Here is a 27,124-nt window from a genome sequence, read left to right as displayed (position 1 = left end):
CACGCCAAAAACACCACCACTGCCTTCGCCAACACCGGCACCGGGCCCGGACGGGGACGACACTTCGTCGGTTGGCGCTAGCTTTGGGGCGCTCCGGGTTCGGCTTCCGGTGCCGGCCAGATGGCGCTTTCGCCGTTACGACAGGCAAACCATCTCCTTCTCGAGCGTGGTGCCGTCGGACTTGGAGCTGCCGTTCGGTATCATCACTATTGTGGTCTCCTGGATGTTTCTGTGCGGGGCGAGTGGGGAAGGAAAGAAGAAGAAGAAGAAGGAAAGTCAGTATTGTTAAAGGAGACTGAGCGGATCAAATTCAAACATCAACAGGGAAAAGCAAAGTTATTCCATGGACCACATTCCTCGAGACTCGAAGCTAGTAGAATCTTCTATGCCAATCATGTTTTGGTTTCTTTCAAGTTCTTGCATCATTTCATTCCTTCTTTTGTAGCTTATTATATCGTGTTATGGTTTGTTTATAAAAGCATATCAATCAAATGGGTTAGAATAATGATGTTAAATATCTAGGAATTGAAATTGCCAATGAAACAATTATATTTTTAAAACTCTAAACAGTTCAATTAATAGAGTAAAACAATTATTCGGAGTAGCTAACAAGCAAAGTGTTAATTACAATTTTTGTTACATAATTTATAAAAAGAGGTTTTGTTTTTATATGAGATGTTAGTTGCCATTAGAATGTTATTATTGTTTAATTTCGGTTAAGTTTCATGCACAATATTGAATTCTAGTAGAATTATTTTGCTTTTAACTTTTTACATTTTTTAAGCAGCCTTTTCCAGTAAAGATATGGTTAGTATATAATGTTTGAAATGCCTTTCACAATTTTTGGAGCGAGCAAAAGCGGCTATCGTTCGAAAGGTTGTTCTATGAAGACTTTAACCAAATTAACTACGATGTGTTAATTATTTTACACACAATAGAGAATGTGACAAAAACATATTCAAACATAAAAAGAGTAATTCAAACAGAAAAGTAGGCCAAAAATGGAATGTTTGCATCAGAAAGTAATAATTGATAAGCTTTCCATTTTGTGGAAGTAGAACAAAAACAAGTTTTTTGTTGTTTTTAATGATTCTCCTTAAGCTTTTTCCACTGTTTTATTCAACTCATTTGCTCATTTTCGATCGCAAACAGTAAGAACGTTTAATTCAAGCCGTAAAAGAACGGCAGCAAGTGGCTCCATTTCTTGCGAAAAACGATGGAAACCCCCCACTGCCTTTGCGCCGTAAGAACAAGGGAAATTGACTTCTTCCTCCGTGCGGATTATCGAGTGATTTGTGTCAATTAAATAGCTCATTGCATCGCTCTCGAGCGGTTACGAGCGCGGATCGTTTAGTGCATCGTTAAATATCGATTCGCTCAATCGGTTATCCTTCAGCCCGTCGTTTACGGCGCAGCTCATTTCCTTTAACCGTCCCATTGGCATCGGGTCATTTCCTCCCCTTTTACCAGCAGCCTCCGCTCTCCTGTAGGCACTCATTAAAATGCCATCGGATGGCGCGTTTGGTTGGTGTGACGTTTCTTAAAGTGATGTTTCGTGTGCTTGTTTTTCTTTTTTGGGCCCATTTTCTTCTTACCCATTGTGGCCCCGGATCGGCCGGATGATGGCACCGTTATGTTGACGAGAATGGCAGACCGACCGAATTTAGCAAGGATTAGCGCCGTTCACCAAATTTAATCAAGCAAAGAGATTAGCGGATTTGGAACATTTCGCAGAGGATGTTGAGGGGTTTATTATTATGTTTTTTTCTGTTTGCCTTTCTGTTCAACTCCAGTCGTGATGTCGTTTGGTGGAAGAAAATGGTGGGAAAATTAATTACGGTAGACTGCTGGATGGGCCCCCGGAAGGCTCGAGCCAGGCTTTTTAGCTAATGTTGGAACAAGCTCCGGTATGGGTTTAGAAATAGCCCGGTTTGGAGGATGGGGGATACAAGAAAAACAGAAGAAAAATAAGGCTGAACTAGGGAAGGGATGCGAATGAAAGGCTTAGGCTCTTGTTAAAGTTATTTTATACCTCAAAAGATTACCATGTCTGATACCTGCCATTATGAACAAAATATTGAGGGTTTCTTGAATAAAAATCATGTTTCAACACAAAAACTTGAAAAGTCAATCTATAATTTTTTCTAATTAGGCGCAAATAATCAAAACTGGGATTGTTTTCCTATATGATTAAATTAATTTCTAAAACCTTCAATCAAGAAAAAGACCGGCGTTTTAATTTGTAGCAAGTTTGAATTACATATCCAAAAATAGATATTCGAAAATGTCACTTAAAACGCATATGTAGAGAACAAAATACATTTGTTCACTCAAGAGAACACCTACAACACATGTGTGTTTCTATTACTTCGAAAGGATATGTTGTTGTAATCTACCGCCTGCCAACGCTCAGCGTGAAAAACAAAAATAAATTCCGACGAAGCGGGAAAGTTGTAGTCTTATCAAAGTTTTGCTGCTACCAGCCTTCGCCTCGGGCAAATCGGAAAGGTCAACCATCGACGACGACCACGCCGACGAGCCTTCCAGGAGCGGACAGGATATTTATCCTGCTAAGCCACCTGTGGGAAGGCAGTAATCCCTCGTAAGATAGGGTTTATCCTCTTCCTTGATGGGTTTGTTTGACAGCTTTTCAGGCCTGCGACACACCCACGCGGTGTAGGGCGCGTATTTTGGTGTCGATAAACTTCAGAAGCGTACACTTTTCCCTTCCACCCGTTCATTATCACCGAGCTGGAGTCTTTCCGGGTCAGAAGTCTGTCTAAAATATGTGCTGAAAAGCTTTCATAAAGCATTCAATGATTATTATTGAGCAAATTTGTATAAACTTTCCAAATGTGCTCTTTTAAATATACTTGTCAAGCAAAAAGTCGTTATTTATTTTTGGAACATGTTATACATTTAATCCTATCTGAACATTAAAGGACTGTAGTAACTGTTACTATTAGAATACAATGTTTAAAATGCCAATTAGCGGTCTTTTTTGTCGCTCTTTTTAACACGCTACAACTTCGTCATTTTCAAAGATATTTTAAATTTCAAAGGTGTTCAAAATAAAATGTTAAAAATATTAAAATGTAGTCTTTAGTTTATTTGTTGACTAGTTTTTGGCATTTTTATATTTTATTTTTGATGCACCTATTCATCATTCCGCTAGCTCGGCATAAAGCAAAAACCGATCAAATTCGAGTTCTTTTCAACTTTCAACTAATTTTAACACATTGTTTTCAATGCCTTTTAGAAGTTGTTTTCAAAAAGAAGTTCAAAGCTTCAAAGTTCTCAAAAAGAAGTCTCAAAAATAAAATACATAAAATGTAAAACCCAAAAGATACAATCTTGTTGAAATCTAGCAAGTGCACGCATTCCCACGGTTCTATGGCAAAGTTTCGATGTAGGTGGAATCGTTTAATTAAAGTGGTACACAGAGTGTGAAGTAGGGCAAACTCGCAACGGAACGAGATGAAGTGATGTTAGGATGGTAAAACAATTTCCCAAAACATAAAATTTATAAGAAAGTTTGGAAAGCTTTTTCCAAATTAGTCCGAATTAGTGAGATTCAAACAAATCAAATTAAAAAACGATGAATATTTGATTCAAATATTATCCTGCCTCTCATAAGCTAGGATGCTAAGATACTAAAGCCTAAAAGAAAGCTTTACTCCATCCTACACTACATATCAAAACACACAGGCCGAATCTATTTGCCGGAAAAGGAATGCTCGTTCGGCGTTCCGAGAATCCCACGCTAGCTAACATTTTTCCCGGAAGCTTCACCGCGGAAGGCCCTTCTGCAAAACGGTTCACACATCACGTACATGTACTCGAGCGAAGGATGAGTTGTGCATATGGGGTTTCCTTTTTCCTTCCGAACTTCCAATTTTCCGTACCACGAACGAACCCATCACGGGTAGCGAAGGAATTTTCCCGCCGCCGAATGGGGACAACATCAAAGTTGACCGTCCTCCGAGCACAAAAATATCCGTTCAGAGAAATTTGGTTTTTAAAATGCCTTTCCCTTGATTTTGGCAAACGAGTTCCGGTTAACTCCGTCCTATAAAAGCGAGGAAATGGGGATGGGAATCGGGAAAAGTGTAGCAAAGCAGACGTCATAAGATACATTTGATGTTAAGAAGTTTTCATCTAACTTAACTCAATACAAAGAAGCTTGATTTGGTCGTAGCCTTGGATTCAATTTTTGATGAAAAACGAAAGGCTTCTTACGTTTACTCAAAGAAAAATCGAGTAACAAAGGAAAATGTTTTCTGAAGAATTTTTTTCCTTTGTTTTTAATTGTGTTTGCACGTGTGTTTTTGCGGTTCATGTAAACTTCGCTGTAATTAAAACACATCTTAAAAGTAGATGCGTTTTTAGTGCATTTACTTAACTTATTCGTTTGTTTTCTACTGAATTGAACCAATGAAGTGCTTACAAAAACAAAGAAGTGAAACCTCAATTAAACCTATTTATACAACAACCAGGCATGTCGTTTCTTTAGAAATATTTTCCCAAAAGACTGCTACCAATTCCCATTTTGCCCTTCAACAAAGTGCGAAGCCTGTGTACAACTTTGCCATGCTATAGGACATTATGCTCCATTTAATTGCTTTCACCTGCCTGCCTCATTAAGCCTCATCAAGATCCATAACGCGTGAAGGAAAACATAACAGAACGTCAATAGACAATAACTTTCGTGAAGCACGCGCCATCAATGGAAAGTGGTGGTTCCACGTTCGATATTCGGTAAAAACAAAAAGGCGAACAATATTGTCACCTGTCTGCTTGTGAGAGGCAGACCGTAATATAAATTAACAAATTGCGAACATTAAAAAAGTCCTCCTCCGTGTCAGTGTTTGTCTCCTGCGTCTGCGAGGAAGAGTTTCGTCCTGCCATCGCAGCTGCACATGACAAGCGGGCTAATAAACGTCATTCGGAACAATAATGTGCCTAGAAGAGAGGGGAGCATATGACGCACGCCGTAACGAATGGAAGAGGAGGAGGAAGGAACAAAAGTTGGCAACACGCCTTATTCCGGATGGCGATGATGGCATGCCTAATTTTGCCCGTTTGTTCCAGTCTTCCTCCTTAATGACGTTGGAAGAAGATGACTGTTGGTGCTCTAAACAAGGTGACAAGCGTTGCGTTGGAAGTTTCATTTCAGTGCGCGGAAACGCGAAGACAATACTAAACAAACAGAATATGTCTCAATTTTCCTTAACATCACATTAGACGTGTGCCTTTTTATTGGTTTCCAGTACGAAAATCGCTTAGCCAAATCTTTTCTTAGCAAGCCAAGCCTACTTGGAAAAGTGTGTCATTTTTTAAGGATACCCCAGAACAAAAAGAAGAAACGGAACAAGCTGATACATTTCACGTGATCGACGACACCAGACCGGCTCGGATCTCGTATTCTCCTTAGTTTTTTGCTAGTAAGAAAAAAAGCGTAGCATCTGATACCATATTTGCCGCTGATGAGTCAGCCCAGCTTTCTTTGCTAACTTCCGAAACCGATAGCGATACATGTATTGGAAATACACATTCCGCTACCCGCCCTGTGTTGCCAAGTGAGTTTATGCTCTGGCATGGCAACAATAGTATTCGAGCCGATGGTGAAAGTAAGCACGCGTCAGCAGAATATTAATATTAATATCATGCTGCCGATAGCTTTGTTTTTTTGTCGATATCGCTTGACAAGTTGGGGCAAATTTGTGAGGTACGATCAGCCTAATGGATGGCAGATTGTGAAAACAGAACCTGTTAGACATGAAACATAAGAGCGTAGTGCTGCCTTTTGCGTAGTCAATTTTCGTTCTTTATTTTAAAGCCAACAAGAGCCGCAAGAAATTGCAATGAAATAAGCTAGAGTTACTAAAATAAAAATAGATTGTATTACCAAGTGATAGTTTCGGTTTTTAGTTTTATTCCCTTTTTCTCAATGCTATCGATATACGGTTTACTTGAAATTGTTGTTTCTTAATAAAAACTGGAAACCAAGGCTGTAACATTTTACTCGCGTATTGCAAATATAGGACAGACTATATTTTGAGGTATTGTCAGGTTTTATCTTTTGCAATATTATAATCCAATACGCTAAGTTTAAAACTGTAAGCAAAAAGTCCCCCAACTGCTAAGATGCATTGAAGATTTGAAACTAAATGGATCGATCTAAAGATCATAAAACATTTGAAAACCACAGTTAGTTTGTAAATTATCCATGGTTTTGTAGTCAATCGAAATCGATTAAATTGATAACGAAGCATTTAAATGTTGCACTAAATTCAAAGTAAATGAATATTTTCTTTCCGACAATATTGTTTTCCGTAATTAAGGATAGAACGGTTGATTTGTAGAACACAAATCGTTATTTTGTGATAATAAACAATAATTCAAGTCACTTTGTGTCAAGAAGAGGAAGTTTATTGGTTTACGGTGCTGGATTAGGTTAGTATTGAGTATAAATTATTTATTTTTATTAATATAAATCTCCATATAATTCTACAAGGAAAATTTGGAGCGATGTGGACATTAAATTTCTTCTAAGTTCTAAAGCGATGTAGACATTAAATAAAAAAGTCAAGACATGAGGGCTGTAGCGTTCACTTAAAGTCCACAGAAAACCAAATTTATTTAATAAATTATCAAGCATATAAGAATACGAAAATTTAAATAATAACGGTCCTATTTTCTGATGCATTTGTGAAATATAGATTTGCCTAACATTCGTGCCTCTTGCAAAGCCCAAGGCAGAAATTTAATGAAAAACAAAAATCCTGTGGAAAAATCGATGCCATATATGTCTGCAGATGTGTATCTAGCTCACATCCGATAGGGAAAAGCTGGCAATTTTTATTTGTCCCACAAAATATGCTCACACTATGACCGTCCAAGGCTGAGTGTGTCGGGTCGTGCAGACTTATGGCAAATGTCGGTGTGATTTTTCCTTTCACCATTTTCTTCGTCGGTGTGAATTGTCACGTTCCACAAACCCTCGTAAGGATGATCCTTCGCCGGCAGGTCGGTGAAAAATCGTGCCTCCACAGAAGCTCCGGTCCTGGTTGCATTTCTTTATTTCTAGGCTTTCACCCACCCTGCGGTGGTGGTCGAGGTGGGTGGGGTTGTAATGAATTACATCCATCCGATGTGAGCGGGTGGATGGCGAAGCGATAGCGAGCCTCAACCGGAATGGAAACGACATCACTCATTTTTTCTACCATACCGAATAATAATACACACGGCAGGGTAAAGCGGTGAGGAGGCAAATCAAGGCCACCACCCTAGAACGATGCGCACACACACATAAAAGTGACAGATACCATTAGGGATTAGAGTTTCGGCCGAAAGACGCCGGCAACAACAGCATCGCCGGACGCCGGGACTAAATTAATGATGGTACGTTTCGTTCCATACCCCATTACTTAAGCAAATTCTCCCAAATACAGCCTCCCAGCTGCTCTCTTTCCCACCCACTTTCTAGCAGTTTTCCGTTTTGTCGGTCGGAGATGAAACCTATGGTTTCAAAACCATAACTTGTGACGATCGTGAAACTACAACGTTGGCAGGGAAAATTAAAGAGAGAACAAAAGTGCGAACTGGCATGTTCAGCGACTCGAAACGATGATGTCATCATGCTGGTTTATTGTAGGTCGTTCGCAAATTGGAGTGATTTCCCTCTTTCGCGTGTCGTTGGAGCTTTTCCGGGGGGCGTCTGTGATTTGGTAAACTAATTTATCATCATTGCGTATGATGAAGACTTCAGCGTGTTGTAAAAGCAAGCAAATGTGGTTAAGCGAAGTATTCCAGAACAGCAAAAACATGTTTGGAATGTGAAACATGAAGAGATTATTCAGTAATCACCGGTAAAGAAGAGTGCAATGGAGGCGCCTGGTGTTTCACTGCTTTCGAATGTAAATGGGTAGATTCTTGGAAAGTATCTCAAGCCTTCAGATGGAAATTTTCAATCACATATGCAATGATAAATTTCCCTGACATTTTAAAATACCAATTATAATGTAAACAACGTTTTTCAAATTTCCTCATTGGTACATTACATTTATTTTATTTCCTAAAAAGCCTATTACGCCCATAAAACAAAAATAAAGGGAAAGCAGCAATCCAATTATAACAACTCTCACAACTTCTGAGAATAGTTTGTGTACAGAGAGAAAATTGTATATGCAATAAATAACCCCCTAATGAGCTAGAGTGGGTCGAGCGGGTCTTGTGAAGCCCTATAATAAATCAATGAAATATTACTCTGGCCGACCAATGTCCGTAACATTTGTTTCATTCCAGTTTTATTTGCAAAACGGACATGGGTTATTTTTGTTGCGACCTACGCACTGTTGGTTCGAAAGTGCAATCATATGTTTTACATTCTCACCGTTCCTTTCGGGGGAACTTTTTTTCCACCTTGCTTGAGATTCCATGATGTGCAATGATACGTGAAGGGATCCTCCCCGAGTGGGATCTGAAAAAGCACCCTTAGGGTGGTGCCGACCATCTCCATGCTAGGCTTTGGGGTTTGCAAGACAAAGCTTATCCTATTCGATCGAAAAAAAATCGGCTCGCAAGGGTCAAAGAATGTTGGACTTTCATTTTGGAGAAAGTCAAACCGGTAATTCCTCTTACCGATCCATTTTTGGGCCATTCGAAAATAGGTTCCAAAGTTAAAGTCATGTGTGTTTTTATGCTAGCTAGTATGAGGCGTTAGCAAAACCCTTTTAGTTTTTGCAAACTGGACCACCACAGATAAAAAGCTCGTGGAAAAACGCACACATACTTACATCCGCAACGACTGCATCCGTTTGCTGGTATACCGGCGGGACATGGTGCTGGTGAGGGAGGTGTCTCTCGGTGCGAGATTGTCCCCGTGCCGCCGTCGGCTGCTCGAAGAACCTTCGCACAACAGATAACTGAAGAAGGAAACAAAATTAAAACCGTTAGAATGGATTTTACTAAACGCCCAAAGTAATAGATTCGCTGAAAACTATCAAGCATGCGATGGCTAAAAATTGGTCCCCGGAGTTCGGCGGAAACCAGGTTACTTAATGGGCCGATGGGTCTTTTGTGTTGTTAACGGTCGCCGAAAAAAAAACCCATGCTGCCACGAGTGGGAACCATTTTCTTTCGAGCCTTTTCTCCGAAGAATACGTACCGGTTGAAGTGCTTCCGAAATGCGCCACTGACGCAGTACAGCGCGACCGGATTGGCGCAGCTGTTCGCGAACGACAGGCAGAAGCCAACTATTCGCAGAACGTGCCAGAAACCGTTATAGTCCTCGTTGAAGTTTGGGCTGGAAGGAGATTGAAAAGCGAGAAAAAGGAAACGGACGACCAATGAAATAAAAGCCATGGTAGGGTCTATGTCTATCACCAGAAAGCAAAAAGAAACCATTCGAAACCCAATAAAAATGATGGATAAGAAACAGGGCTGGAATTTGTTTGCCACAGTAAACATTGTGAAATTGATGGCAAACGTTGACCTGTTTGCAATTCAACACCGGTTTGTAGATAAAATTTTAGGCAGACGCTTTTATGTGTTGGAATAGAAAAGGTTTTATCGGAAACCAATAAAACCCACATAAAAGTCACACTAATAATTTATGTTCCAATTCACCAGATAAAAACGTCGGTTCGATAGAAATAAATTAAGATTGATTTTCAGAACGCTTATCAAGGCTTGTTTTTACAATTAATTAATAGTTCTATAGAAACAAAATAAGATTGATTTTCAGAATGCTTAGCATGGCTTCTTTTACCAATTAATTAAAATGCCCAAAAGATGGTAACGTATTGGTAAAAAGTTCAAAGCAACTAAAAATCCTACACTAAAACAATTCCGACATAAAATGGGCGGAGAATATTTACGAGGTTGGTGAATTTAAATAAATAAGAAACGTTTATGAGTGGTGCATGAATTATAGAAGACCCAGGGGGGCGGAGTAATTTGGAAAAGTGCGTTAGATTAATGAGCACTTTGTGCTCTGCAGAAAATTCTTCAATTACCCATCATTAGGATGAAGCATGAAAAATAAATCTCGCCTCAAAACTCAACCAGAAGCTGCAGATAACGCGATGCGCGGCTATCAGAGAATATAAATTCCTTCATTCTTGGAACAATATTTCACAAATTCCATTATGCTTGATGAATTCATTCAATCTAATTCATTTGAGCTAAAACACAGGTGCTATAATACTTTACAGCAGTTTAATTAAATACCTTCTCATGCTCTTTTCGATTGTTTTTCTTTAAAACAACCAAGCCCATTTGAATTTCGATTCGCATTACAGCTTGTAAACATAATTAGTCCCATTTTTCTCGTTCGCTAAGCGCGAGGCAGTTTCGATCCAATCGAAATCATCATGACATTGCGCACTTTGCTTGTCACGCGCCTGAAATTGAATGCAACCATAAATTGTAGCCCCCTCCAAAAACCTCCTTAAAACCCCGTCAACTCCTCGTCAAAAAGGTGCTCGTGCCGTAAAATCATTAGACTGCGGTTATCCCCACGCAAGAGACGAGAAAAAAAGCACGGCGAAGTACACCGTCGTTTAAGCCCTCTTCATCATCACCGTCAAAAACCGTTTCCTTGCGTTCCGTCGCCGGTTTTCGGTAAAGGAAACATTAAGAAAATGTCATTGTTGAAAGGTCGCGCAAACGTATTCATCAACCCCTTTCCGGGAAAGCGGAAACGCTTTGGCTGGGATTTTACGGGGTCGGATTTACGCAACGGAGAAGAGACTGCGAAGCGGAACTGCTCCATCGGTACGGTTCGTTTGATCGCACTCCAAGTAAGCGCAGCACAATCTGGCCGGAATCCGCCAAATCACGCCCAGGAGGACCGTTTGAAGCGCATCCATCATGCCGTGATGCTGCTTTTGTGGTGTATTTTTGGGAACCGGAGAAAGAAGGATATGATTCCTCCCGGGTTTATAATAAAGCTTTACGGCACCGAACGAGATAGATAACAAACATGCTACGTGCCCGTCGACGAAGAGGGACGAAGTGAAATGTAATTATGCTGATGGGCCATAACGTTTACATGCTTTTCCTTCTGTCATACGTTTCCACGTGTTGTGTGTGGAAATTATGTTCATGACATGACATTATTTAAACGTTCAAAACCATACGAGTGGCGTAATTTATGAAAAAAAATCTTTTCAAGAGGCTTGAGATTGATGCAAAACAAAAAAGACAATGAGTAGTCCAAACAATCTTATAACAGTTGATTTTTTTTATGTAAAACCGTTGGCAAACATATTACATGCAATTATTTTGCATAATATTGAAATCATCTTGAATTATCTTCAACCGAATTAGGAAAAAGACAGGTTAAAGCGGAACAAACAAATGGGAAGACTCCCGCCACCCCTTTGGGTCCAGCCTCCCTGCGGGGTTTAATGTAATTAGCAATAATATTTAATGGAACTTTCACTTCTGCTGAGACGTTCCCAGAATCCGTAACGCGAGAATGTAAATCGTTCCCCAGTGTCTAACAAACTCCTCTCGAAATCCTCGCCCTTGTTGTAGGTTTCGAATGTGCCACCGAAGAACGGGGTTTTCTACTCTGGAAAACGGAAGTCGTACCAGTCCAGTTGTGGTTTTGAGTGGTCATTAAAATAGACCAAATGTCCCATGCGGTGGTTTGGAAACGAACAAATCTCAGCGCAGACAAAGAGAAATAAAAACGTTCAGATAACTGCATAGCTAAACGAAAGTTTACAGTTTTCCTGCATCATTATTTCTCGGTCTATGACCACAAGTGTTAGTTACTCTAGTCAACTACAGTAGAACTATTAAAATACGAAATTGTATGATCTCATCTCATTTCTGAAAACAAAGTATAATACTTGTTCGTATTAAAAAGAAAAGTAAAAAAGTTAGTACTTGTCATAAACAGTTCTGAATTTGAAAAAAATAAATTCTCTTGATTGAAATAAACCAAAAGTAACGTAACGAATGCATTATTTAATGCAACCTGCTCTTGTTTTTTCCAAGACGATGTAGATTATCTTCGAAATGGAAAAATCATCATGCGGAATCGCCAAACCTAATTCGCAGTGGAACGTAAGATGTAAGAGTAAAACAAACGGGAACCGAAACATGGCAATCCTTCGGGTGCACTGAGAAGAACTTATTTTGTACTTACTTGTAGTAAAACCACAACATGAATAGATGCGAAGGCAGGAAGCAGATGCCGAATATTACGACGAACGCCAGCACGGTGATCGCCACTTTCCGCCGTGCTTTGATCTTCGTGAGTCGTAGAATTTTGTTGGAAGTAATTTTTATTCAGTTTTGTTATGTTGAATTGATGTCCCCAACGTCGGAGAATTCGAAATATTTCACGATACATGAAATGAGAACAAAGAAAAACAATACATTAGATGAGCTGATGAGAAAAACAATTGAAATAGATGAGGCTACTTTTAAACATTACGGAAAACTTTTATGTAAACAAACCAATAAACTTTGTTTTCGCAAACTACCCTTAAGGTTTTATATTTTAACAAATTCGAAAAAAAAGTCACCAGATATCGCCGCTAATAAATTACAAAGTTTAGTTTTCTTTTCAAACGGTCCCATCACAATCTTCCACTTTCAGAGTTGGATAGCTGAAGGTTCAACTTTCTCCAGGACTCTTTCCAGCTGGGACGGATCCATAAAATTGCAAATGTTTATCGTTTATTGTACAACTGGAAACCGGGTCAACGCTTCCGTTTCCGTTTTGTGCGCAAAGGAATGGATGAAGAGAGTGAAAAGAGAAAAGCACTAAGGTTCCGTAGAATGTTTTAAGTTAATGGTGGCAAAAGTAATCGATTTCTTTGTGCCTACTGCGATGCACTTTAATCAAACGATGATTGTGCTTTTCTGCTGATGTTTCAATTTTCAAAGAAAAGTAAATTCGAAAAGACAAAGACAAGAGAAAGGTCAGCCCATAAACATGTGAATTTGATTTTCTCCAAGAGCTATTGATAACATTTCCAGCATGCTTTTGATTTTATACGTATTTTTTTAAAAAGCGAAAAGCATTAGTTAAAAATATAATTGAGTATAAATTTATTGTACCATTTTCTCTACGGTTTCTTTTTATCAAACATTTTGCCATGCATAAGAAAACAGATTAAATTCTTTTCCTCTTCGTTTAATTTTACTGATGCATTTAAAAGGAGCTGCTGCCTTACATTTCCATTCGCTTACGTAACGTGCGAGACACACTTTTGCATTCATCTCCATCTCCCCGGCGCAACCATGCAACCGGAACGATAATGGAATACGGCAAAATGGTAGTAAAAATTAATTTAATATAAAAACCTTATTTCCCACGCTTTATGCAATCTCCGGTGGTTCTTTGTCGTAGTATAAATTATTTCTCCCCACCTTTGCACGCCATGCCGGTGGTTGCAGTGCGGAAAGCGACTGTGCGCTTTGGAGTAAACTGCTTGCTTCCGGTAAGTTGCAATGTCTCTTTGATTTAGTTTTTAATAAGATTTCCTTCATTCTCGCTTTCCTATTTGCTGTAAGCCGTGGCCCGGCTGTGGTTTGATGTCGGAGGTTTATCGAGGCGAAGAATGAAATCTTCTTACGTGCCGTTAGATGGAAGAGGAGTTTATTTTTTATTTAATCTTTTGACACCTCTATTGCCCTTAGAATGTAGTGTGTAGGGAAAAGTGTTCTAAAATGTACTCTCAACAGAATATATGAAATATGATTTTTTTATTTCTCAAACAAGGCGATGTAAATTCTAAAACCAATGCTTGCAAAACCTATAATCTGTATTCGTTTTGGAACCTTTTTTGCACTAATCAATTTTGTTATGATTCACTCTGCAATACGGAATTTTTAAAACAGCATTTTAGACAAAACATAAACAAGTTTTAGTTGTTTTTTCTTGATGTAACTTTGGTTGCTGTTTGTTCCAAATTTCTTCTTGAAGGCAAAAAACAAGCATTGCATATGTTCTGGATTTCCTGAGCCAATTGCGTTGATTATTCTTACTTGAAAAATACCTTTAATTCATTTTATTTACTATGGTAACATTCTACTTAAATCGTAGTTGTGCCGTTTGGCCCCATCGTTGCATAAGCCTGAACTTTCCCCTACGTAAACAATTTTCTCACGTTACTCGCCGTCGCATTAGCGGACGGATCACGAATCAGTGTCGGATGTGAGCTAGGGCCACGTCCATACCGACGCCATTTCGCCACACTTACCTGCCGTACGGTGCCCTGCATCTCGCCCGGCACGTGCTTGGCGCTGTGGATGAGATGGCGCGCGATCAGTGCGTAGAAGATGCCGATGATGAACAGTGGCACGGCGTAGTAGATCAGAAACTTGCCCAACACCATCCCCCGGGCGTACTCCGGTCCCCACTCGTCCGGGAACGGATAGCAGAAGTAAAACGACACATCCTTGTTGACGTTGATCGCCTGCAGTATCCATTCAGGTGAAAGATAGAAAAATGGAAAAAAAGGATGAAAAGGGGAAAAATGATGTTGCTGAGTATAGGGTACTTATTATAGTGTGGAGTTTTTTGAAAATGAAGTTTGGAAAAAAACATGGGAAACATCCCTATCTTTATTGACATCACTCAAAGGATTTGATCAAACGTTATGAAATTGGAAAGTTTTAGAAGTAGAATGAGAAAAAAAGATATATCATAAAGAATAATAAAATGAAAATTTCTAAAATATGATTTTCTAATAAGATGATTTTCAACAACATGGATTGAAGAAATTCACGAATTATTCGAAGGACTAGTTTGCCGACAATAAAAACAATTATTCAAGTCTTTTCCTTCATACAGTTTATAAATATTTCGCAGCAATGTATCGTAATGATTCCATAAACAGCTAGTTATTGTAAACCATGACAGCCGGGATTGTTTGTTGGCCAGCGTTGGCAGCGAGCCAATGTACGTACCTTAATGTGCGAACCAATAATAGCCGGAATGGCGAACGCGATGGCCAGCAGCCAGATCAGAATGGCCGTGGCGATGGTCATCCGTGTGGCCCGCCTTCCTCCCCCTAGAAAAGGATCTACTGTTATGAGTGTGTGGGTGTTTGTGGGTGTGTGCGTGAACAATACAGAACAGTTGTGAAAAAGAAAGAAAGTTCAAACAAAGTGCTCCCTCGTGAAGGGCAGATAATCGATAATAGTAGAGTATAATGTACAAAAACAAAACATTGACAGCGATAGCAGATACGAAAGAATGAATTATCCAAGAGAATCCTTACAATGTAAGCTTTTAAAAAAAAAAAAAGATATATATATATATATATATATAAACTATATATATATATAAACTTAAACTGCTTTGTGGATGGCGAAAAGATTGACTAATATAAACAGTTATTCAGTGTTTCTTACTTTAAAAGCACTAACGAACCATTGCTTTGCAATTTTTATCTATTTTTGAAAGTTTACAGAAAATAAACCGTATCAAAATAAATATATATAACATTATAAATAACATTATAGAGCTTTCCAATTGAATCCAAACGAAAAATTTGAAAAGCCAAAGTAAAAGCAACCAATTTCATGGCAGATACATTGGGCACACAGCTAAAGGTAAACCCAGACAAGAAAGGCAATAAACAAAACACCCTACCGTGCGCGTGAAACTTTCGCAGCGGGTCCACGATGGCGAAGAAGCGATCGCCGGACAGGGCGACGAGCGTAAAGACGGACACGCCGATCGACACGTCCTTGATGAACTCGGACGACGTGCAGAGCAGGCTGCCCCAGGGCCACGAGTCGACCGTGTAGACGATGGACGTGAACGGCACGGTCGTCACGATCAGCAACAGGTCGGCCAGGGCGAGCGAAAGGATGTAGCTGCAGCAGCGATGGACATCCGGTTGAGAAGTAGAGGCGCAAGAAAAAGAGACGATGAAATAAAAAGAGGAGAAAATTAATTAATTGAATACAAACATCAAACGGTGTGAGGATATGCGATGGCGTGCGATTGCACCGGAGCGCAAACCGGTTTGGGGAAATGGTGGCGGAAATCGCCCACCTTCCGATGGGCGTTACGTGACACGGATAGCATCATTTACAACATCCGGGGGGCAAACACAACAATCCACCGAGCGAGGGCACACCGGTTCGCGGTCGTCTGCCTGCGGTCACGGATGACTACGGCTTGATGCCGTAGATAATTGATGAAATTACGAGGTGACGCCGTCATTCGAACCGGAACGAGACAACCGGAAAGATCCTATCTGACGAAGGAAAAGTTAAGGATTTCCGTCGCGGACACGGTTCGGTTGCGTTTCATTTTCAGCAATGTGTGATGGGTTCCTCGTAATCGTAACGTAGATGATGAACGTTCGTTTCGTAAAACGTACTTCCTTCAAACTTCGAATTAGGTAAGTCTGTCTTAGTTCTACATGCATTACTATAGAACGCGGTTCTAGATGTTAAAATGCCAATTTAATCGATATATTCAATTTGAACAATTATTTTTCACATATTTTTGAGCCGAGAATGTTTTGCTCTAACGAAGATAAACTGTATGAACAATTCATTGTATCGATAATATATCGATCAAATTAATTTAAATTAGTTTCGCTTCTAGCACGTGATTCAAATTCAAATTGTAAACATGTTTGCTCAGCGAATTTTAAATATATCATTGCAACAAAGTTCCATTTCCAGTTAATTTTAAGAAAATAGCAGAATTTCATAAGACGTAGGAAAAGAAAACGAGTTTGTATTTTTTAATGTTTTGATCTATATCTATATCTTTGGATGGTCTAAACTACTTTGTTTACGTTTAGTACGCTTTAAGCACAATTTTTAGTATAATCTTTTTAATTAAAATTTGTTTATAAAATTTGTTAAACCGATGGTTTTCGAAGGCCAAGCAAAAACTTAACTTCCCAAATAACTTATTTTTAATATTACTATAATCTTTATGTTGCATTTTCATTTATTTATGGGTCACAAACTTTTTAGAACTAGTTGCTGCTGTCACCCACTTTAGGGGGTTGTATTAAAAAAACGTGTTAAAAATAATACAACAGTTACGTTAAAAAATATCATCAACATTAGTTTGCTACTTGTATTGTTTTCTCAATCAACTCTTGCAGTGCGCAGAATTGGTACTGATATAAACATAATTCCATACATACTTTAAAACCGAAAGAAAACATCTGTAAATTTGTGAGTTTGTTTTTGGCAACCAACGACCAAAACCTGTTCGTGAATGTTACATAAAGTTTGAAGAGGAAAACAGCAGTTAAAATGCATTTTCCCCAAGAAATGTTTCACCGTACATCTGGGCTCATTAGTGACAGTCCGTTTGTTTTTCCATCGAAACGAGGCAAAGGGGGAAAATAATGTCGTGTCGTAGTTGCCACCCAACGGGACACGCTGTTGTAATCTAATCACACGGCAGAATAGCAAAAAAGCTCGTCCAAATCGAGCTGGGCCAACCGAACTGTCCTGAAGCTCTGCGGTGGTAACAAAAGGAATAATAAAATTAAACATCGCATAATGCTGGCGGTAGGACGGAAAGCGACCGGGAAAGCGGTTGAAAAACGGACCGCTAGGAAAAAGTGTCACAAACGGGAGAGGTCGTAAATTGCATTTATCGCGCTTGTTTATACGAAACGCTCACATTAGCGTCGGGTTTGGCGGGTGTGGGACGAACCGGTTGGCGGTGTTGGTGGCTAAAACCACTGCACATTAATTCCCATTGTGGCTACCGCACATCCGATCGGCGCTTGCCGTGTCTGGAAAATGGATGGGCGGAAAAAAGTGCCCTCAACCACACTATCGGTGTGTTACAAGGACTTATCGGGTTGGGTTTATGTTATCTTCTTTGTAACGACGTGGAATTGTCCGATCAAGCGCGAAGGTAGCTTGACCGTGTGCGTTGGTCGTCTCCAACGCGAACACCTTTTAATGCGCTCGACTCCTTCGGCTTTAGTATCAACGTGTTCGGTCCGGGCCGTGACTATGCCGACACCGGAGAAAACAACGTGTGATACTAAAACCTTGACTTGACGATAACCGAGAATTCGGTCCGCGACGTGACTACGCCGCCAACGGAGAGAGATTCTGGCGAATTATCGTTAAGTCTTTCGGATAGGGTTAGGAAGTTGGCTTTTCGGTACGATCGGTCCGCGCCGTGACTACGCCGACAACGGAGAAATCGCGACCGAGGATGGGATAGAACTTTGGATCTTTCGAGAGTTTGGTCCGTGCCGTGACTACGCCGACGCCGGAGGAGACGCTCTCGAATTTTCCTAAGTCTTTCGGACTGGGATAGAAAGGTTGATTTGGTACGATCGGTCCGCGCCGTGACTACGCCGACAACGGAGAAATCGTAACCGGTTGGAATTGGACTTACGGATTTTTCGAGAGTTTGGTCCGTGCCGTGACTACGCCGACGCCGGAGGGGACGCTCTCGAAATTTCCTAAGCCCTTGGGGTAAGGAGGAAATTGAACTTGTGGATTTCCCGAGAGTTTGGTCCGTGCCGTGACTATGCCGACGCCGGAGGGGACGCTCTCAAGATTTCCCAAGTTCTTAGGGTAAGGTTGCTGAAAGGGTAAAAAATAATTAGACCGGACTTCCTTTCCTCTAAAACGTCGAGGTTAAGATGATGAGAACATCCACGAGCCTCGTACCAAGACGGTCAAGGTGACCGCCTCGGATGGATTCCCATGAAAGTCTGATTTTATTCCGAATTTCTGCGTCTTATATACCTAAATGGTTTCTATGGACTAAAGAGCGCGAGCGAGTTAGAAGATCTCGCTTCAGAATCCAGATTTGTTTGAATTGCGTTGAACTAACGTAAATTCCTGTTCCAACTTGTTCATTCATGTTCGTTCGAACATATTCGCAGTTTTTCTGTTGAACTTGAAATCGAACATTGGCCTTTGTAACTACATTGTTGTTTTGGTTTAGATGCTTATGTTTTGGCCTGACTCACTGACTTTCGCATGATTTGGTCACGTATTCGAATCTTATGCTGGCCATGTACTTGAACTTATGTCGATCGCGTAAACAATTGAAGATTGTTTACGAGGTCGATCGGAGCGCAACGTTCGTCAACGCGCTCTCGCTACGTTCGATCGTTCCTTCTACAATGTTGTATCGTTGGAATTCGGTTATCTGGATTTTGTACTGGATAAAACATTGTTAGATCGTGCACGCTCGCGATTCTTTCTACAATGTTATTTTGTTGAAATTCGGTTAGCTGAATTTTGTACTTGTTAAAACATTGTTAGATCGCGTCCGCTCGCGATCGTTCGTTCTACAATGTTATTGTTGGATTTTGTTTATGTGAAATTTGTTTCGCGTACGCACACGTGTGGCGTCTTGACTTTGTAGTCTTAAGCGATCCCGCTTTCCCGGTCTTTGCTCCCACGCGTTGAGCAAGCCATGTTTTGATTTAATTATTAATGTTTGTCGCGCCATACGTTTAGCGCTGTCGTTGCACGTATGCTTACACATCTCGTTCCCGATGAATCGTATCCGGGAAGTCATGTGTATTTTGATCCACGATTGTACTTGGTACCGAAAGTAACAATCGTTTCCTTTACCGTTATCTACATGCGAGTTTGCATTGGTGCAACGACAGCGGTAATCGCTGTTTTTATGCTTTTGCGTTTGTCCTAAACTTTACTCGTGGTTGTTCTGTGTTAAACCAACAACCTTTTCTGGCCAATCCAAGCATTTTATGGCCATCTTTGTTGGCTATTTGTTCCTTCCTTTACTTTAATTCTTGTCTGTGTGGTTTGTGTATAAATTTTATATTTTGACATGCCAATTTGAGAACCGATTTTTCAACTCGAACGAGACCTATCGTCCGTCCGCAACATTCTTTGTTTTTCTTGTTGCATGCTAGCGGAAGCTACCAAACGTTAGGAATGTTAGTCAAACAAGCGGCACAGCATTGGCGAACTTTGATTTCATGATGTCTTGAGGAAAAGGAAATGAAAAATGTGGCTAAACATCAAAATAACAATAGTAAAAATACACTTAAATTGAGCAAACATAAACTTATTGCAATCAAGTTGATACAGAAAAAGTTGTACATAAAACATTTTTTTTAAGTATTCCAAAGGATTAGATTTAATCGATCAAATATAAACTAGCCGGATTTGACTGGGACAATGAAGCTGAACAAGGAATCTTAATTTATTCGTTGCAAATTCGTATCATAAATAATGTTGAGCCAGGTTTGTGATATACAAAATAAATACCATTGTAAGTATTTTTTATGCAATAAAACATGCAACTTTTTATCAAATAAAATTTAAACAGGATGACCTTAAACATTCTTAATGGAGCAAACTTATGTTGGCAGATTGAATCGACTATGTTTAACATGTTTATCAACTTATACATAAGTATATTATAGTTTCAAACAAACTGGAAAATAAAAAGTGTAATAATAAAAGTGAACTGAAAAATAGAACAGATAAATAAAGATTGTGTCAACTAACACTAACAAACCAAATTATGTCTGAATTTCACGAACCATCATCTTGGAGTATGCAAGTCCCTGGAATGATTTTTTGTAATAGTACCAATACATAGAAGATTGGTCGTCTTTGTTTATATATCTCCCATTCAAATTAAAATGATTGCCTGCGTACCACCGACCTCCTTGTCCGATTGAGGCACCACCAGAAGAGTCTCGATCTTTAGTATAAAATTTTCCACCCATTTCTGGTTTCAATGAGTCTCCTACTGTGCCACTATAGCTCCCCACCTTTTGCAGAACATATTGCTCAGTTGAATTTCCTACCTCAAACTCCTTGTAACGAGCATATATGTAATTTTGACTGAAATCTCTCATTTCCACTATCAACTCATGCGGTTTTTGCGTAGTCAGCTGATGAATCTTTTCCAATCCGAACCAGAACTCCTGATTCAAACTCCCGAATCCGTTTTCATACTCTGTCCAATCGCGATTGAAGTCCAACGCTCCATTGAACCGGTATTGAATGACCAGCCATCCGCCACCAAAGCTGTTCTGCTCGCAAAATGCTTCGAATGGGGGTTGGTTCTCATCCAGTTGGATCCAATAGACTCCAGTTTTGCCTGCAGGTGCTTCCTTACATGATTTGTAAGGTCCTTTCATTTGGAAGTATAACGAGGTTTTATTTGAGAGGAGTTGAACCATTTCCAACACCGAGGTTAATTGCGCTTGCCAAACTGTATCGTTGGCAGAGTTCGTTGTATTGGATGGCAGTTGATCAATTTCCAATTGTTGTTGTTTGTACCAGTTCAGATACTTGGCAGGGTCCGTTGTATTTAACGCGAATTGTGCGATTTCCTTCCGCATCTGTTCGTGGTTTGCACACGCCGTTTGCTGAGCCATCATCTTGCGAGACTGTGCACTCAACACAGTAAGGTTGTATCCAGCATCCCGATCGAGCCGATTTATCGCCCACTGAACCCCGGTGAGCGAGTTCTCCAGTTTGGTCAGCTTCTCCGTCACCTCTTCGTCACGCTCCTTCCGGTCGAGCTCCATTTCGTGCAGCTTATACTGAAGGTAGTCTAGCTTGGCCATCATCACCTCGAATCCATAACCAGCAGTCGACTGCTCACTAGAGTTGGCTGGGAGGCTGTCTGCAGCATTCGATGACATTTGACAAAATAACAAAAAACTTCCACAAACTATCGCCAACCGGGCGATCGAACGCACCATGGTTACAAAATTCCCTGCTAACTTGTGTAGCTATGAAGAACAACCAAATGCAACTGAGATCGCTGAAGGATAGTTTCGCTTTTATATGAAACAAGTCAGTGGTGTCAAACCTTGATGACGACCAAAACGACAATGAAGCTAGTGACTGCAACTGCAACACTATGGACATGTGGACTTCCATTCTGGTAACATTAAGCGAACGTTCTCCCTAAATGTTGCCCCTATCTCGAATGCGACTGCTTACAACACGCCTAGTTTGAGCGGCTAAGGTGACCGCAATGTTCCATAAAGCGAAACTCTTTATGCAGGCATTCGATAAAACCCGAAAGCAAATTTTTTATCGCTCGACTTGTTCCTTCTTAATCTGGAGCAAGACTAGCTCCCTCTTGTTGTGAGCAATAATTGCTTAAGATGGTTTGCAAAACGGATGTTTTTTTATTCGAGGATGTGGTTTTAGATAAGTGAGTGCTGGGGTTGTCTGCATTGAATGAACTGTTTGGCATAAGGTTTATTTTTGTTTTCGTTGATAATAACGATTCGCGCTTCATTAGCAACATTCGGATGCGGATCATTTGAAAAGAGAATAGAAACTGTCTCATCAGCTCATTATCGGAGCGTGGGAAAACGACAACTGATGAGAACAACTTGTTTGCGTGCCAAAAAAAAAAAATTATTTGACCGATCACAACAAGCGAAAGCAGATTTGGGCCCCGCTTGAACATGAGCAATTGTCCCGATAACACCGAGACTTAATTTTGGCTGGTCTTCAGCTAGACTGTGGGTGGAATGATTCATTTTCCTTTCTGAAAGAGAGTTAACCACTTTGTTTGAATTTCTCTCTTCCGGACACGCTTGCAAACCAAAAATCCAAGTGTTTATCATTAATTTGTTCTTGTTTCACACGCAGAACAAGACCACGTAGCATATCACTCTTAGTTTGTTTGTGAATCAGTTAGGCGCCGGTTTGAGGTTCGTTTGTGGATAACGTGTGTAAGTGATATCTGAAAGTTATTTGTATGTTGCTGGTATTTTTCGATATCAATTCCTAATTGAATTTGGAACAGTTTCGCGTTATGGTTTGCTTTCATGTTAATAAAAATAATCGAAAGACATTTCTCAAGATGCTCACTCTAATTCTGTGATAATCGAACATCATCGTGCATGATCTCTTCGAACGTCCACAACTTTCAACAAGTTTTAACAAAATAACTTTCCACAAGTTTACAAAAATATACAAAAGAAAAACTGAACACATCGGATAGAGATGAATAGAAATACTACCGTTAGAATGCACAAGAAAGTAACTGTGGTCAAACAGATGTGCGTCAAACTTGAACAATCGAAATGAACGATCTTATGTTAAATTTATTTAAGCACTTCTTCTTTTTGATCTACCGGCAATTTTCTGACTGAAATTTGTGCATCACAGGACATGCCCACATGGAGCTCGGCCGAGAGTTTCTTAGCAAACTTTTCCATAACAAGTAGCCGCATCGCTCGGAAAACTGGTGAAACTTCGCCCAAATAAATAACACCAGAGATTCATGTTCCCACAAACACTTGTCACAATATTCCGCATACCGTAGGAAATGCAGGGGGGAAAACTACAAAAGCTTCTCTTCATAGCTCGAGGGCGAGCGAAATCAACCAAAGCGGCCTCGCCGAGATAATGAAGCATTGTTCAGCGTAATGAAGTGCGGGAAGGGACCCCGTGGTAGGGAGTGCGTGATTTTGGCAGGAAGATGTAATTTGTTGATTGAGCGCAAGGCAACGGCACCCAAGCGGGATGAAAGGTGGGTGGACGGGATCTTCGACGCCACCGATTTTCGTCGATGAATCGGTTCAGCTTTAACCTTGAAAAGGGCTTTTTCGTGGAAGCTGTACTCGGTGAGATTAAATAATTGTGAGCGTAATTTTCTTTAACACGTAGCAAATGTTGTGGAAGTGCGGAAAACGGCTCATATAGGAGATCGAATACGTGAATAGATGCAACATATTGACAAGAAAATGAAAGTGGAAAATTATGAAGAAGCCAGCTTGTATACGAAAGCGAATACGAATATCACTTTGATTGAGAATCAATTGATTTGTGCTTTCTTATCATAAAAAATAAGTCATTTTAAAATAAGACAAACATCAACAAAATTTAGTAAATAATAAAATAAAAATAAATAAAATATGAATAATAAAATAGAACTAAAATAAATATAAAAAGTAATAAACGTGCTTGAATGAATTATTTTACATTATATGGACATAACATAACAAACCGTTCAAGAGAAATAAAGTACGTATCTGTGCTATCAATTTTCGCCTAACCAGTGGGAGGTACTTTAAATTAAGTAAAAGATGAACGTCGCTAAATTACCACACAAAGGTAATCAAAATTCCCAAAGTTTCCCTCCTTCGGCTTTCGTATGATTGACCCGCGACGCCCATTGTTGACTTTCCCTCTGTCCACCACGGAACACTCACTGCGTAAGCCGGAAAAAATGGTGCAGAAAATTTGTTGATTTATCGTACTTTCCCGGTCGAGAACTTGCGCCGATTCTTGGACGCTTCGCTGGCGGTGTGAATGGCACTTACGTGGTTTTTTTCGGTGGAAATATGGCCCTTCACCCGAAGATGGATGGAGGGCCCTCCGCCCTCTGGCGGCAAAAAGGAAACACATTACTGGCGAAACGAAATAAGCGAAGCAAAGTTGATATTTATAGGCTTCATTGAGCTGTCGGGAAGTTTAACATGACGGCGTCAACCTTTTGCTACTCGGCGCTCATTTTTCTCTTTCGGCACGGTCGAAAAATCTGCCCCGGAGGATAATGAAGTGAAGGTCGACGTTCGTCACGGATGCAGATGGAAACGTTGGTTTGGAGCATACTCGAAAGAACCATCGTTCTTATTTTCCCCCACTCGCGGATAATCTCAGTGTGACGCAAGGAGTGTTTGTTGATGCATATCGCCTCAACAGGTATTTTATTCTATTTTGGGATTCCGAAATATGTGTGTGCTTTTGAGAAAGAAAAGAAAAACCGTTAGTACTTCATAAAAGCTGTACATTTAAAAAAAAAGTAATCATGCCTGATAAGGTTAAAAGACAGTTAAAAACACTAAAACTAGTTGGTCCTTTAAAGCAATTTGCTTTTCAAAAAAGAGTTTCAGGTTACAAGTGTCAAAGCACTCACGAAAACATCCAAAACTTCGAATCCGGACCCTTTTTTTACGAAGCACCTTCCTCAACTCGTGCTGTGAGCGTTTTAATTATCGTCCTCCAATGGTTCACATTAATGAACTCCGAAGCATGAAAGTTCATGTAAATCATGTCGTGACAAGAGCAGCCATGGGGCAACATTGCACGAATAACTTTTCCTGGCAACTATCCAACTAACCAGACGGATTCTAATTAACGATGATGGGAATGGGACGACGGAAGCTGGCATTACATCACTCGAACTTCAACAACTTCCTGTTGTCCCAGCGGGCTCGAAGCTCAATTGTTCGTGACGGAAGGTGAAATGTTCGCATGTTTTAGTAAAGGTCTTTCGCTTCCGCTCTTGAATATGGTGGAATGATTTTTCGAATCTCCCACCAAGTCAAGTGGAAAGTTATGAAGTAAAAACCCAATGCGAAATCGTACCCAGCAGGGCCAAAAATAATTGCGATTAAAATTAAATGGCACAAGGCGGCGTTTCAATCAAATGAGATTTTGCTCATTTTGCGGCAAACCATCGAATCAGCTGTATTTGACATGATTGAATTCAACGATTTCAGCCATTTCAATCAAGCTGCCGGCACGTGCCCAAAATAAAAGATTGCTTTCAACGGTTTCGTTGCCTACCGACGAATTCATTTCTCACCCACCGAGGGACATTCATTTATCACGTAGGGTAAAGGTTTTGTCTGGATCAATTAAGATCCATTTTTGACAGAAAGATGCTTTCGACCAGCTGTTGCCTGTTCATTCTTTGGCTTGGGCGACGTACGCATCAATCAGATTGCGGATGGAAGTTCACTGTAAGCAAATCGATGAGCAAAAAGTATCGAAGTTTGTCTTTAAGATTGCTTGCTCAATTTTAGTTTTGCATTTCCATTTCTCCATCCTATAAATTATCTAATGAGTTACCATCTTTCGACGGATATTGGAGAAGAATTGCTTACAACAATTTTAGAACCTTTTCAGATGTTTGTTCTACTTTTGGATTTCGCTCTAAAGCCGCTCTAAAAATAGACAAGAAATTTGAAACTTACTAAAACGATACTGTACTATTTTACCTAATTTATTTTGACTCTGTTGGTGTTAATGTAGAAAAGTTTTGCAGAGTCAAATCCTTTTCATAATTCACTAAAACTTACTTATTTAGGATTTAGAACACGTCTCTTTATAATATTCCATTTGAGTTTTAAGGTTCTAAGCATTCGGCCTCGTTTGCCTCTACTTCATAAATTATTATAAAGAGGATTTTTGAAATTCCTAATGCTATTCAATCATCTTTTCGGTGGACCAAGAGTTCATTAAAAATGAGACTTAAAGGGCATGTACAAGCAAACGGAATATGTAACAAATCGTAATCTTTCGAGAGACTGATATTTAAAGGAACACATACAACCATTTTACGAACAACCGAATATTTTGGGAGTGTGTGGATAGATGTTCCGAACATTTTGGGAGGTTTTATGTAAACTCAAATACATGCGATCGGCAATGGAAGGATTCTTCGGAGTACATTATTGGATCTCCTGTAACATGCAAAAAGGATGCCTTCTTGTTGTATTGCCTTTTGGAATGGAAACACAACAGCCTTTTGAAGGCTAATTAAAAATCGCGAATAGAGCGTTCCGCGAATTTCTTGTTGAAACCAATATGCTGATCCGGCTTCCCATCTGGCAGACATGTTCTGCACAAGTCTTCCAAGCCTACCGAACGGCTTAACTCCTTAGTAAGCAGCTCCGTGGGACTCGCTGTTAATTGAAATCAAACACAACACTCACGTGTTCGGGACGTTGCGCATCGCCCGGTGGCGCAGGAACACGATGACGAGCGTCCCGTTGCCAAGCACGCCGATGATGAAGATGGCAGCGAACAGGATCGGCACGATGTACGTTTCCGGTCGCATCTCGTACGGCGTGTAGGGCGTTTCGGTGGACCCCGCCGCCGCCGCCCCCGTGCCGTTCCAGAGCGATCCGAGCGGTCCGTTGGAGCTTGTGTTGAGGAGCACTTCCAGCAGCTCAAAATCGCTCAACGCGACGCTTGGAGCGTGGTGATGTACGGGCGGGTAGTCCGGCGGTGGCAGGGAAGTGAAGGCGGACGCCGCTTCCTCGTACACCACATTGCCAAACACTTCGTCGTCGTCGAAAGCGGTGGCCGAAGACGTCGAGTCGTTCTCTCCATTGTCCGTCCCGGTGCGATCTTCCAGCATCAGCATCATTGCGGACGTCAGCAT

The 27,124-nt window shown here is 40.3% G+C and overlaps 1 protein-coding gene across 1 annotated transcript; it reads right to left on the bottom strand.

Annotated features, from left to right (window-relative positions):
- Window positions 1-135: 135 nt before the first annotated feature.
- On the bottom strand, window positions 136-27,124 carry LOC131285348 (neuropeptide CCHamide-1 receptor-like). Its single transcript, XM_058314202.1, has 8 exons — window positions 26,673-27,124; window positions 15,626-15,852; window positions 14,938-15,056; window positions 14,229-14,444; window positions 12,164-12,267; window positions 9,170-9,307; window positions 8,799-8,927; window positions 136-229 (listed from the first exon to the last, which is right to left on the bottom strand). The coding sequence occupies exons 1-8, from the start codon at window positions 27,122-27,124 to the stop codon at window positions 136-138; spliced, it is 1,479 nt and encodes a 492-aa protein (XP_058170185.1).

This window comes from Anopheles ziemanni, chromosome 3 (assembly GCF_943734765.1).
Source record: "Anopheles ziemanni chromosome 3, idAnoZiCoDA_A2_x.2, whole genome shotgun sequence".
Classification (NCBI taxonomy): domain Eukaryota; kingdom Metazoa; phylum Arthropoda; class Insecta; order Diptera; family Culicidae; genus Anopheles; species Anopheles ziemanni.
The sequence above is the reverse complement of the archived record's forward strand: the minus strand, read 5'-3'. Positions and strand labels throughout refer to the sequence as shown.